This window comes from Capsicum annuum, chromosome 1 (genome assembly GCF_002878395.1).
Source record: "Capsicum annuum cultivar UCD-10X-F1 chromosome 1, UCD10Xv1.1, whole genome shotgun sequence".
Lineage (NCBI taxonomy): Eukaryota > Viridiplantae > Streptophyta > Magnoliopsida > Solanales > Solanaceae > Capsicum > Capsicum annuum.
Genome location: NC_061111.1, coordinates 43,278,797 through 43,292,983, shown reverse-complemented (window position 1 = coordinate 43,292,983; position 14,187 = coordinate 43,278,797). Strand labels below are relative to the sequence as shown.

The following is a 14,187-nucleotide window of genomic DNA, read 5'->3' as shown; positions in this document are numbered from 1 at the left end:
CTTATTATGCTTCATAAGAAGATATAAACTTACACATTTCAAGAGTATTTTCGATCTTTTTTTTTTTTTGTTTTTCACTTAAAAGCACTGAAGAGCAAAAATTAAAGATGAGAAATCTAAGAAGCAAAAATTATCCTGAGGATGTTGGAAATTTTAAGACAATTCCAAGAGAGATTAGAACCATTTTACAAAATTACGAACGATCAAATTACATTTAACACTTGAATCACAGATCGATCTACATTTCTGATCAAGCATTTGATCTTACAAGAAAACCTGTTGTCAGAGTTGAGACATAAGCAAAACTTCTATCTTACACCAACCCCATTTCCCCAGACGGATTCTCGAGACAAATGCACATTATCGATACATATCATTGCATCCTTTGACTGGCTGCTCGTGCCTCTACTATATCTTCCTTTAGTTTCTGCACAGCGCCAGTAGATGTGATCGCGCGGGATGGACGTCATTAGGTACTACTCTATGATTGTTACAAAAGGAGAGAAACAAACTCAGCTTGGTATACTTGATGACCCCTAGAATTCTTGGGACTCGAGTTCGGGCTTTGACGGGTATTCAAGACCATGAAGAGCAGGTATCCTTCTTAAATCTTCTTCTGAGTAAGCGGGGATGAACCAATAATGCTTGTCCAGGCCGAAAACCTGATGCATATAATTACAACCTTAGAGGGGAGAAATGAGATGGATTTAACATACGACACAGATGAAGGTAATAATACCACAAAATGAGATGGATTTAACATACGACACAGATGAAGGTAATAATAACACAAAATAAGGAACTCTAGATAAAGAAGACATCAAACTACTGTACATGGACTTGAGCAATCAGAAAAACACAGGCAAACAGCCTAAAAGCTGGAAACGCTTGGGATTTGGTCCTTTCTACCAGTAACTTGTTTTGCTGTGGCCAACACCAACACCTCCTTTCGAGACAAACAACATAGCCTTGACATTCATTTGAATACTCGAGGCCCATAGTGCATTCTTTATATGTTCCATATTAAAGGAACAAGGGATCAGCGTACTGATCCTGTGATCCCTTTTTGAAATTAATAGTAATCCTGTGATCTTTAAAGGAGAATGTATCCAGGATCAATACAAATTGACTGGAAAGTGTCAGACAGGTGATATATAAGTTGACCTTAGTTATTCAAACAACTAAAGGTATGTCAAGTTGATAGTCAACAGAAATACTTTGGTTTAAGGTTACTCAAACACAACCACTTACACACTCTTTTCAGTATTTTGGTACTGAGGGTTCATGCAATATCTTGTCTCCTTGATTAGGTTTTCCATATTCCCTTTATCTTAAATAAAAACAAAACAAGATAATAGCAGTACCAACTGTTTTGACCAGGTTGGTTCTCCAAATGCCGAGGCATATCATGGATTCTAAAAGTAATGTGATATAATGCTAGAGAACAAAGCAACTGAGATAAAGCAAGCAAGCAGGTTAAGAAGCTATATCAATTCTTGTTCCAAGCTTTTCTATCTTAGACGTACATGCATACATCAATGCACCACTTCTTTATCTGATGTCCTCTCTTTACAGAAGTTGATTAAAATACAGGTGGTATGTTTGTGTAGATATAGTAGATATACACGTACTGAGTTTGTCTTAACTGGTCCTAACCTTACATAAGTATTTCTCTTTTATCGTTTATTGCTACGGAGAAGTTTTATGTTCAACTTTCTACAAGTTACGTTAGAGTTATCATAATTGTCATGCGCAATTGAAAGTTATCAACCCAGTGCCAAATATATAAAACCCCAAAAAAGGAGAACATGGATAGCACCTGGTAAAAGATTGACTCCCTTGCAACATTACCAATTTCAAAAAAAAAAAAAAAAAAAAACAGAGAGAGAGAGAGACAGACGGACAGATTGAGTCCCTTGATCTTGTACCTTCCTACACAAGTTCTATCTATAATTTAGATCATAATGCTACATGAGACGTGTCAGTTTTCACGTTGCAACTGAGAGCAATCTCTGTAAAAGCAGACAAATGACAATTTCAATCTCTTTCAAACTCAACTAACCTGTTCAAAATTCCTCTTCCGACCAAGATCATAACGCCATTTTGGTGTGGTCTTCTTTTCATATGCCTGCACAATGTACGAGAAGTGTTTTAATGTGGCAAAGAATACTAAGAATCCTGTCAATAAAGGGGGTAATTAACTGCGGAAACTTCAAGTTCAAGTGTCTTGAGTGGTTCTTTCTTATCCGAAACATTTTTCATTTCTAATTTATTTCATCCTAATAAAATTGACCATCTTGTAGAATGTAGAATAACATGATATGACAATATTTCCACGTGCAAACGGATTACTTTCTGGAGATCAAACTTCATATAAATCAAAGGGAAGCACAAGCAGAGACCTCAAAAGGAGAAGTTAGAATCCAAAAATAAGAGTTTGAGCTTCAAACAATTAATTGGAGGAAGCTTATAATTAGAAGATGTAAATAAGTTGTGGTTTCTTCGGATAAACCATGCAGTTTGGTGCAATAGCTATAGCAAATGTATTTTCCCAATTTCAGATGGAGTTTGAAGGGCCAAAATTCGATTCGAAGTGGCACGGCAACAGAAGAATTCTATGCAAGGAGGCGGCCTCAAGTAATTGTGAGGCATAGTGAAAAAAAAAAATACAATCCAAATATGGATAAGAAGTCTATTAAAAGGATAACCAACTTTGTATTTTTCCCTCTGCTATTCTGCCAAGTCTGGCTGAAGAAGAGTTACGGAGTAATTTCTCCCATGGGAAGCCACCAATGGATCCAAGGTTCTTGGTAAATTTGAGTTTTGAGATTAAAAAGATGTGGGCAAAAGCAAGAGGGATGAAATCTCTCTACTTCAATTTTGTTTGTTTGTTTATTTTTGTGGGGTGGAGAAACTATGGAGAGTGTAACCTTCATGATTTCGCAAGAAAGCAACTTTTATGAGGCGATTAATCAAAACAAACCAAAATAAACACACTTAGATAATTTGATCTAGCAAGCACCCCTTACAAAACCCAAGACACAAAGAAACAGCAAATTGTAGCAATAGTTTTTCCCCTTACAATCAGATACCAGTTCACCATTAAACTTTCAACTGAAAATTAAGAAAGGTGTAATACCTCAATTGTCGTGGTATTACCAGCCACCAATGATATGTGCATGATTAGAAATCCCAATACACTCAAAGCAAAAGCAAGATTGAAGACTGCAATTCACAAGAATTGTGTAAATAAATAGGGAATTGCATGCCTGTGTATGAGAAAACACAGGAGAAGTTTGGGAAGCAGGGTTTCTACACCTTACCAAAAGCAAGAAAAGTGGTAGCAAGAGTGCCCGGAGTCCCAGGTATCTCTCCATCACTGAAGAACGCAATAAACTGTGGCAGTAATGATAGAGTAACAAGAGTAGTCTCAAGGAACGTGTAGAACTGCATAAAAAGGACGTAATTAATTCAGGAAGAAGGGTCAATAAAGTATTTATAGTCAACAAATGGAACATTAATAATGGATAAGTATCTCCGTTGAGAATTCATGAATATTAATATCAGCTGACAGGAATTCACAGGCAAAACATGCAGGAAAAAGATGGAAATTATTAACCCAACAATCACATGCAAGTTAATTGGTCAACCAATTAAGCATCAATCGCAAACTAGTAGGCTGTCTGCATAATATTTGATGAGTTTTATGCTGCCCAACAATCTACCACAACTCTGCTTTATCCAGTCTTGGTACCAACTATGCAGAGTTGTGAACTAATATAAAAGGAAAAGTAACATTTGGCAACGAACAAGGTTACAGAAATTTGAAAATAATTCCTCACTGTGATCACAATATATCTAAAGAAGATACTATTAACATCTGAAATTAATGCAAGTTAAGTGATCTTTCAGATCTTCCAAATGAAAATAGCCAGTTCTTTCCACACTTGTAAAACTAGCTGGATAAAAGAAGTCACAGCTCCTCATGATTGTGTCCTGTGGATCCATAGATGAATATGATTTTCCAGTCGCCGTTCTTTCCTATTGTCTGTTTAACTTAAGGAGTTGGTCTAAAATAAAACCTTTAAAACTTAGTGGTTATCCTTTGAGATACGGAAAAGATGCAATCAGTGCAACACAGAATAAATTGCATAGCAAAAGGGCTGGTAGCTATCAGAACAGAAAGCTAACAACAAAGACTTAGAGCAATCAGTGCAGAAAGGCACTGAGAAACTTCATATGTTCTGGTACACTATCAATTTTGTTTAGGTTGCTGATAGTAGAATCTAATCAACAACTTGAAGAATACTGAAACTTACCAGAAAAAGAAGGAAATACTTGTAGTTTAGTGCTCCAACGCAATTGATTACCCACACGCAATGATGGTCCATCTTTAATATACACCTTCCACCTAAAACACGGAAACATAAACATGTCAATCTCGAATTGAAAAAAAAAAATAGAAACAAAATTGTAACAGAAGGTGCATAACAAGAACTCACAAACAGAACAATGATGGCATCGAGGTGGTTTCAACAGGTTGCACTTTTTACAAAACCGTACTCTAGGGTTTGCTGGATCAGCAGGTGAAGCCCCAAATTCAGATGTGGTTAATGGATCAGAGTCACCTCTTTCTTCATCCAAGTCCGGCTTCCAGTTAGGAGGTACACTACCAGGATCCGTAAAAACAACAGAGAAGTAACTCCACAAAAGCATCACCAACTGCAGTTATAAAGAAAAACTACTCCTTCAGCTACAGACTATAGATTACTATGCATCCACAGCCTCATTCGACTTGTATAAAATTCCAAAATTAGGAGATACAGAATTTTTAACGGTGGATAAGATTTTCCATGATGGTTAATGAATACTTTTTTTTTATAATTATGGTGTCCAGGACAGCTTTTGCGCACCTCGACTAATTCGAAAGCATACCCTTCGCTCCCACCAGCACCAAGTACTAGGTAACTCTACCCATCAAGATTAGGACCCATGGAAAGAAATTACCTAATATTTTTGTCTATGTTGGATTTGAACCAGAGACCTCATGGTTCTTAATCCACTTGATTGATCACTAGGCCGTAAAGGTTTTAATGCATACTATTTTTCCCATGTGAAGCTTGTAAATAAATGATTATATGATCACAATCAAAGAATACGCGTCATTACCCTAAAGAGATTGGATCAAACTCATATTCTTAGATACTTCCTGTGAATGCCAACTAAGTATGTAAGTGCATGTCGATCTCCATTTCAAATGTAAAAAGAAATATCCGGGAGAGCTTCTTCAATAGTTGGCATTTTGCATTAACTATGATTGTCTTTCCAATGTTTGAATATGACCTAACTTGACATAGAAGGTATATTTCTTTTCTGCACGATTATTAATACCTTCCGCTAGAAGAAGAGAAAATTTACCATCTAAAATAGAAAACTTAGTATTCTTCAATGTTAATCTCGAACAACGTGGCATTAGCTATATAAATCCTCTTAACCCTTTCAGAGGTAACAGCAATTATATGGCCAAAAAAATCATTTCAAGGGAAATAGTTATTGTCTAGAGTCATCCTCTTCAAGATAAAGCCTATGTGTGATGATACACGCGCCTTAGGGGCTTTGGTGTCTTAACTGTTGTCTAAGCGCGTGAAGAGCTCAGCTTATTTTTCACTTAGCTTTCTTGATTAAGCATTGCGACAAAGCGATCCTTGTTAACACCAAATCATCTCCTCAATGTTGTCCTGTTTCATTTGGCTACTCTACAATTATCTTTCAGTACAAATCAGGAGTTCTGTGAAAATTTAAATTCCGTAAATCTCACACATAATCCCTACACTATCATCAATTTCCGACAAAGCTAAACTCACTCATGTAAATTCAAATATGCATCATACAGCCAAAAAAATTCTTCTAATATTCCCAAATGCCTAACTTTTACAAAGACCCCAAGAATATGCTTGTACATCCTATCAAAACCATATGTTTTCAAAGACCTTTAGTCAAACAAAATACCTAAAAACACCCAAAGAATAACTTTTTTTCCCCAATTTCTTCACAAACCCCACAAACATCTAAATTGCTAGCCACCTATTAAAACCAATTGGGATAAAATTCAAGAAGATAAAATCTTCCCAATTTCCTCACAAACATTAAATAGCTAGCAACCCATTAAAACCAATAATCAATAAAGGAACACCAAGTCAAGAAATTTACCAGACAATGGAACAAAACAAGCACAACAAGCGCAATAAGGGCATCCAAGATTCCACCTCCACTGAATAAGGAAGGACCATAGTTGGTCAAAACGACAGCGTAATAAGTAATACCCACGACGCCTAACACCAACAAGATCATAATTGACCCCAGTCCTTTTAGGGCCGTACAAAATCTGAATACATTCCAAGCCATCACTGTTCCAGATCTATACATAATAAATCCCTTCAACAAAAAATTCAAATCAAAAAAAAAAATTACACAAAATAATAATCAAAAGGGTTTTGTTATTTGATTTTGTTTTGTTATTCAGAGTGTTTATTTGATTAATTTGGATTTAATTTTTTTGGAAAAAAAAATTGGGTTTATGGATTCCGAGTGGAATCCTCGGTTAAGCAGAAGTGGAATGGTGAAGAAGAAAGAAACAGAGTAGGGGTAAAATTGGAATTACAGCCGCTACTTATAGTCATAGATGGCGTACTAATTAATTAATTAATTAGTACTAATAGCTTACAATTTAGAAGGTTCTTTTTCTTTTGGTCTACGGGTGATGCTAAATCTAGGACTTCCATATTGATTTTCATACTAGGTATCGATGGTCTTTTTTTTTTTTTTTTGGCAATTTATGAGATACAAATAAATTTTCATATTTTAAATTTTTTAATTTGTTAATTATTATAATTTATAATATTTTTTTGATATTAAAATTTACTATTTTAAACTGTTAACTATTGTAATTTATAATGTTCTCCTTATTCAAATTTATGTGAAATTAACAGTCAATTCTATTTTTAAAATAATTAAAATTTAATTATTGTGATTTACAATATTTTTTCTTCTATTACACTGATATAACAATTAAAGTAGCAAAACAGATACGTCTTAAATGACTCATAATAACTAATTAGAAGTGATATAGCAAAATTGTTATAAAAATATTTGTGAAAAAAATTTAAGTGAGACTCATATAAGATGTCAAATTAATTTAAAATATCAAAGTTCATTTATTATTTTATGTCTCTTTTATTTTTAAATTAAATATTATTAATTTGTTAATACTTAAATTACTTATACTAATTAATTAGATGTGATGTATTAAAATTATGATTGAATCAATTGAAACAGATATATCATAATTATTTATTTTTTTATAAAATATTATTAATTTTTTAATATATAAATAATATATAATAATTAATTAGGACAATGTAATAAAATTATGTATAGAAGCTAGAAAGCACAACAACCGCCAGCTGCATTATAGACAAGTTCATTGTTCTAAAGTATACAAATTTCGGAGCCCGTGCTTGCAATTATGTTACATTTTTATTTATGTTAGTTTAGGTGTACGCGTCCATGTGTATTTACTTTATAGAGTTTCAATATTATATTAAATAAGATATTTATTTAAATAATAAAATTGAACATAATAATTAAATTTGATATATTTTAAAGAATTTATTTAATTAAATCTAACATTTATTAAAAATATTTGTCAAAGTCGATCGACATTCATCTATCACCTGTAAACTGTAATAAAAGAATACGATGGTAGAAGCATCAAAACAATATAATTAAATTTAATTTTTAGACAAAAATTTTCTCAAAACCATCTGACACTCATCTACCAGTTGTAAACTATAACCAAATAATACGATAATAGAGATATCAAAATAATACAACTAAACTTTACTTTTACACAAAAAAATTATCAAAACGGAGATATAAAAATAATACAATTAAACCTAAATTTTATCTAAAAAGAATTCTCAAAATCGATCAACATTTGTCTACCATCTGTAAATTAATCTGCGATCTGTAAACTATAACAAAATAATACAATGATGATCACATATAGCATAAAAAATCGATTCTTGAAAATATCATATCGCTAAAGTAAAATATCCTTATAGCAAAATGATGTTATAAAGAGGTTTGAGTGTGATAAAAGTAAATTAAAAAAACATATGTTTTCGTCCATTTTTCTATGAAAATAACCAACAGAAGTTTGTCGGTTTTCCTAGAATATTAGCTTTTCAATATTTGTCCATAGATTTTCTCTTATGACAAGTTTTGTTATATTTGTTATTTATAAATAGATTTTCTCTTATGACAAGTTTTGCTATATTTGCTATTTATAAAGTCTACTGTAATTTTTTTAGTTATAACTTTAATTAATTATTTTCACTACTAAAAATTATTGAAAATCGACCATATATAGGAGGTCGGTCTTTTTTGCAAAAATCGATCAAAAATTATAGTCTTATTTTAGGAGTATTTTTTTATCTTATTTTAGGAGTATTTTTCTAATTGATCAATACAAAGAAAAATATTAATTGATTCTTCTTCCATGTATATTAGGAGTTTCATATATTTTAGGAGTCTAGTTATAAATATAATAAGAATAATTTAATAATAAATTGAAAAAAAAAATAATGAAAAGACAGTTTTGTCTAAAGGGGAGTCTTTTAATGAAGGACAAAAAATTCAAATCATTTTTCTAAGAGTTTTCACACTTTTAATATATTATAGATTATAGATATAGATTTATGTGGCACATAAGAAACTTAAAAAGTTACCAACATGGTTTGTAGTACGGCGAATGGAGTTATTCCACCCTTAACTAGAGGTTGAGGGTTCGATCTTGGGTATGGAAAAAACTCTGTTTAGAGCATTGTTGCTTTAATGAGCCCCGCAACGCGCGATCCGAATTAGTTGGGGCTCAAATGCGGGCACCAAACACCGGATGGAAACCCCCCCAAAAAACTTAAAAAGTCAAATAAATTTTTCGTTTGATTTTTAGATATTTAACGTTATTAATTATTGATTTATAGTACTTTTACATAATTTTTAGATTCTATATGTTACTTTTTTTATTTCATTTACGTGGCACTGATGAAATATTTGAGAAAGTCAATCAAATTTGTTATATAATTTTAGAATATGATTTTTACAATTTTCTACGTAATTTTCAACTAATATATGTTACTCACTCTATCTCAATTTATATGACATTTAAAGTCAAATAAATTTTTTATACATCTTTTAAACTTTTTAGTTTGTTAATTTTGTTATTTATATTACTCTTCAAAAAAAATTCAAATAATATTATGTTGCATTAGTACAATTTCGATTCTTCAAAAAAAATTTCTTTGCCTCCAAATAATTTAATTTAATTTATTAATTATTATAATTTATAATATTTTTTATATAATTTTAAAATATATAATATTTTTAGACAATGTTCAAATCATAACAAATTAAAAATAAAAATAAAATAAGTAAATTAATATATATATATATATATATATATATATATATATATAATTACAAAAATACCCTCAACCAAAAGCAGACATGACAACTGACAAGCGCTGGCTACATACTTGAGTTGCCTGTTCACTCTTTCTTTTTGTCTTAATTTACATGATACAGATGAAATTTGGAGTCGAACAAATTTTTATATGAATTTAAATATTTTATATTGTTAATTATTGTATTTAATATAATACTTTTTACGTAATTTTTACACAATACGTGTTACTCTCTAAGTTTAAGTTATACATCACAAATAAAATATCATGAGTCAATCTAATTATTTAAGAATATTTGAAGTTTATTAATTTTTTTTACGTAATTATCAAATATATAACAAATAAAAAAACTTTGAATTAAGAAAATAATAACAAATTAAAAAATATTTAAGACAAAATAAATCTAAATGGAGATAATTTCCAAATAACTGGTCGAAAAATAAAGGGGAACGGACTAATATGACCTCTCGGCCAATCAAATTCCTCCAAAAATGACCTAAGAATTGTAATTCCACAAATTAGCCACTTCAGCTACTTTTTAATATGTCAATTCATTTTTTTCTCTTTTTCCTTTTTCCTTTGTTGTCTGCTCTTCTCACTCTCTCGCGCTATTCTTTTAAAAATTTTAAAAAGAAACTTTTTTTATTTTAATAAATAATTATAATTTTATGGCATTTTTTTCCTCAATCATTTATAGTTAGAATAGAAAAAAAATTAGTACGTTATATCTTTTATTCCTATTATTTTTTGTATTTAATTTATATGTAATAAATATATAATCAGTGTATAATATTGATTGTTCCTTTTAAACAATCGAGTTTTTGCTCTTTTTTTCAGATTATTTTGTATTCACCAACATTATTAAAATAACATACGATTTGTTTTGTTTAGTTTTACTTATTTATACAATAAAATACAATATAATATACTTTTAATATTATACAATTGTTAAAGATACATATTTATATATAATAATGATACAGTTTCTATACATATATATATTCTATATAATAATAATAATAATAATAATAATATTTTTATACACATTCTATACAATTTTTAACTATAATTATTATTTAGATACATATTTTATACGACTCTATATAGTTTATACATTCATTCTAAAAATGTATCAATCTAGTATAAAAGAGTATCAATTGAGTATATGGATACTGCAAGTGTATCAATGTATTGATGTAATATAAAAGTGTATTAATATGGTATAAAAGAGTATCAATTGGGTATAGGGACTGCATGTGCTTGCTTAAAATTTCTTTTTCTTTTTTCAAAAAGTGTATCAATATAGTATAAAAGTATATCAATTGAGTATAGAGGCTGAATGAGCCCAAATTGGTCAAATGGCTAAAAAAAGGAATTAATTGAGAGCATTTTTTCTATGTTTTAATTTATTTGTTAGATTTTTTCTCAAAGTCTTGTTAAAATATTTTTAATTATACTTAAATTGACAGTTTAAAATATTTAAGAAATTTATAGAAAATTTTATTTGTATCATTTGAACTGACAACTCTCAAAATTTCATTTGGGTGATATAATTGAGAAAGAAGGAATAACATGTATTATGTGAAGATTACATAAAAAAAAAAATTATAAGGAATCACAATAATTAACAACTTAAAATATTTTAAAATCATATTAAAAGTTCTAATTGTCTTCAAAATTTATCAATGCCACATAAATTAGGACAAATAAAATAAAATATATTGAGTTCATGCTGACACTGAATCTTTGTACCTAGTCTTTTAATATAAACTTCTAATTATGAAAGAATTATGGGTCTGTGTTTCATATTTCTAATATTTTTTGGGCAAAACACATAGACTGACCCTTGAACTTGTTGACTGTTTTGGTATTAACACCTCAATTAGGATATGTTTCTATTAAACACCTCAAATCTGAATTATATTCAAACCATGTCAATTGATCACAAATTGCACAATTTTATATTAGGTTCAGCGCGTCAAAGCCATTTGTCATGACATAAAAATATAATCAATGATTAAATTGTATGTCATTAAAGTTTTTTTTTTTAAAAAAAAAAGAAAAATAATTTCATTTTCTGTGCTGCTTCTTCATGTAGTTTTTATCTCTTTCCATCATTAAAACACCAATAGTTAAATAACATATACTCAATTTCTTCTCTCTCCCTCTTTTTCCATTATTATTCATATTTTTTCTTATATCTGTTCTATTATTTATTTTTTTTTTGCTTCTTAATTTTCTCTAATTTCTCAAACACAATTTTTAGTGAGAAGAAAAACGAGCACCTCACCTTCACTCCTTCATTTTTTCACCGAAACAACACCTAACAACCATTAGAGGAAGAAAAAGAGTAACAATACAACACACATTGATATACAACAACAAGCAACAATAACAAAAAAGAGATCCACGTGATTTTAATTTTTCGCCAGAAAATATCATCCCAATACAAACAACCACCCTCCCTCATTTTTATCTCACCGAAAAAATCACGGGCGAATAGATAAACAACAACAACGATCAACAATACCACTAAATCACCACCAAAATATCCGCAACGACTTTCACGTCGTTTTCGAGCGAGTTGATGTCAAAATTCATCTAACGCATTCACTGACCAACTTCTAACCACCATCCACTTCACCGGAAAACAACCATTTTTCTCTATTTCCACACACGCCGTTAAATAATTTTTTATGTTGAATTTTCGCACAAAAACTCAGATTTTGATATTGAATTTGATATTTTGGGAAAAATTTTACCTTTAATTGACATGAGAGAAAAAAAAGAGTAAATTATGACTTCTCACTCTTGCACATGCCATGTCATGTCAATAATTATGTTTAATTGACATATTGTACGAAGAAATTTAAGAATTCAATAGGATCATGAATTAATTGAGGTGTCGATACAGAAAAAATCAACAAATTCAGAACATTTATGTAATTTGTCATATATTTTTTTAAAAGATTTGGATGTTTTATTTGTTGGCCCAAAAGTTCTAAGGTAAATGACACTAAACACCTATTTAGTGTGTGTTAGTTGCACAACTACACCTTTACATTTTAAAATTATTAGTTTAACCTACAAACAACGTATGTGTATATCAAGTCATGTAAAATATAATGTTCGAAAATAATATCAAAACTTTTAGGATGAAAGTTCTTTTTTTTAAAAAAAAATTAGCTTTTGATATTTATATTGGGACTCAATTAAATTCAATTTCAGATAATGAGACTTTATTTTCAAGATTTTTAGATAATGCACGGTCAATAGCAGCTTGTTGGGGTGACCAAGATGCACGTCCAAGTCTAAACAATTATTGGTATCAAATACTACTCCCTTCGTTTCAGAATGAGTGAATTGTTGTGGTATTTATTAGTATTTTAAAATAAGTGAATCATTGAATTTTTTTTCAAAGTTACCTTTATGATTTGACAATCAATTAATTTTCGAAAAGATATTAAAGGTCAATTTTTGCTTTTTGGAGGATAAAAAAGAAAAGTTGTGTTAAATTTATATTTTTATTACTTTTTCCTTAATCTGTGTGTCAAATCCAATAATTTATTTATTATGAAATGGAGGGAGTATTAAATTATTCCTCGTATCCTTAACTTTATTTTTTCCACCTACTACTTTCAATAAAATATGGAGTACTACAAAGTGTCACCAATAGGCAATAACCATAATTATATTCTCCCCATTATTTTAAACTCAAAATAAATAAATAAATAGAAAAGTGCTTAAAATACCTTTTTAACTATGTGAAATAATATAAAAATATCCTTCGTCTATTTACTGGGCCTAAAATGCCTTTTTTATCTATCTATTGGACCTAAAATGTCATTTTCGTCTACCTATTGAGGCTATTTTGCCCTTTTATTTTAAAACAAAATTATATAATACAACAAATTATCTTTATTAAACTACATAAAATTCTTATTATTTTTATTAATATTAATCAAATAAATAGTGTAAAATATCAATTTTTCATCATTCTAAATTGATCTGATAAATAAAAAGAAAAACAACATAAATAGTTATTTTTAATTACAGCAAATTAACCCTAATTCACAATGGAAGTCTTAGCGTAAGAAAGTTTCTTCTCTAGTTCTTAACACCGTGGCTGTCTTCTTCTTCTTCTTCCTCTTCCTTGCAGAGCTGCCAATATCAGTATCAAATTCAGAAACTCCCATCAGAAAAGCAGACCAGGAAAGAGATTTTGAACTAAGTTTCTCTATTCTTTTTTAAAAAGTGTATCAATATAGTATAAAAGTATATCAATTGAGTATAAAGACTGTATGTGCCCAATTGGGTCAAATGGCTAAAAAAAGGAATTAATTTAGCCACTGATTATAGCTTGTCCACCTTTTCAAATGTGGGTCATTTTTTTAAAAAACTAAAAATTACACAAATACACATATTATGTTTCCAATATTACAAAAATCTCAACATATACACAGAATGCTATGTATATATTAGTTATATTACGTATATTAATAGAGAGAGAATGAAGTAATTAAAAAAGTGGAAGAGAGTGTAATCACTTCCAAAAGGATTGGTATTTATGTTATTAAATGAGACCCACAATAACTTTTGGCCGGCCCATTGATTTTAAATAGATTTGACTTGGTATATTTGTTCCAAAACTTGCAAAAGTACA

The 14,187-nt window shown here is 29.8% G+C and overlaps 1 protein-coding gene across 1 annotated transcript; it reads right to left on the bottom strand.

Moving 5' to 3' along the window:
• Positions 1-183: 183 nt before the first annotated feature.
• LOC107873111 (probable protein S-acyltransferase 14) lies at positions 184-6,807 on the bottom strand. Its single transcript, XM_016719845.2, has 7 exons — positions 6,211-6,807; positions 4,503-4,722; positions 4,320-4,411; positions 3,324-3,447; positions 3,140-3,225; positions 2,063-2,128; positions 184-662 (listed from the first exon to the last, which is right to left on the bottom strand). The coding sequence occupies exons 1-7, from the start codon at positions 6,424-6,426 to the stop codon at positions 537-539; spliced, it is 930 nt and encodes a 309-aa protein (XP_016575331.1). The 5' UTR covers positions 6,427-6,807; the 3' UTR covers positions 184-536.
• Between the last annotated feature and the right edge of the window lie 7,380 nt (positions 6,808-14,187).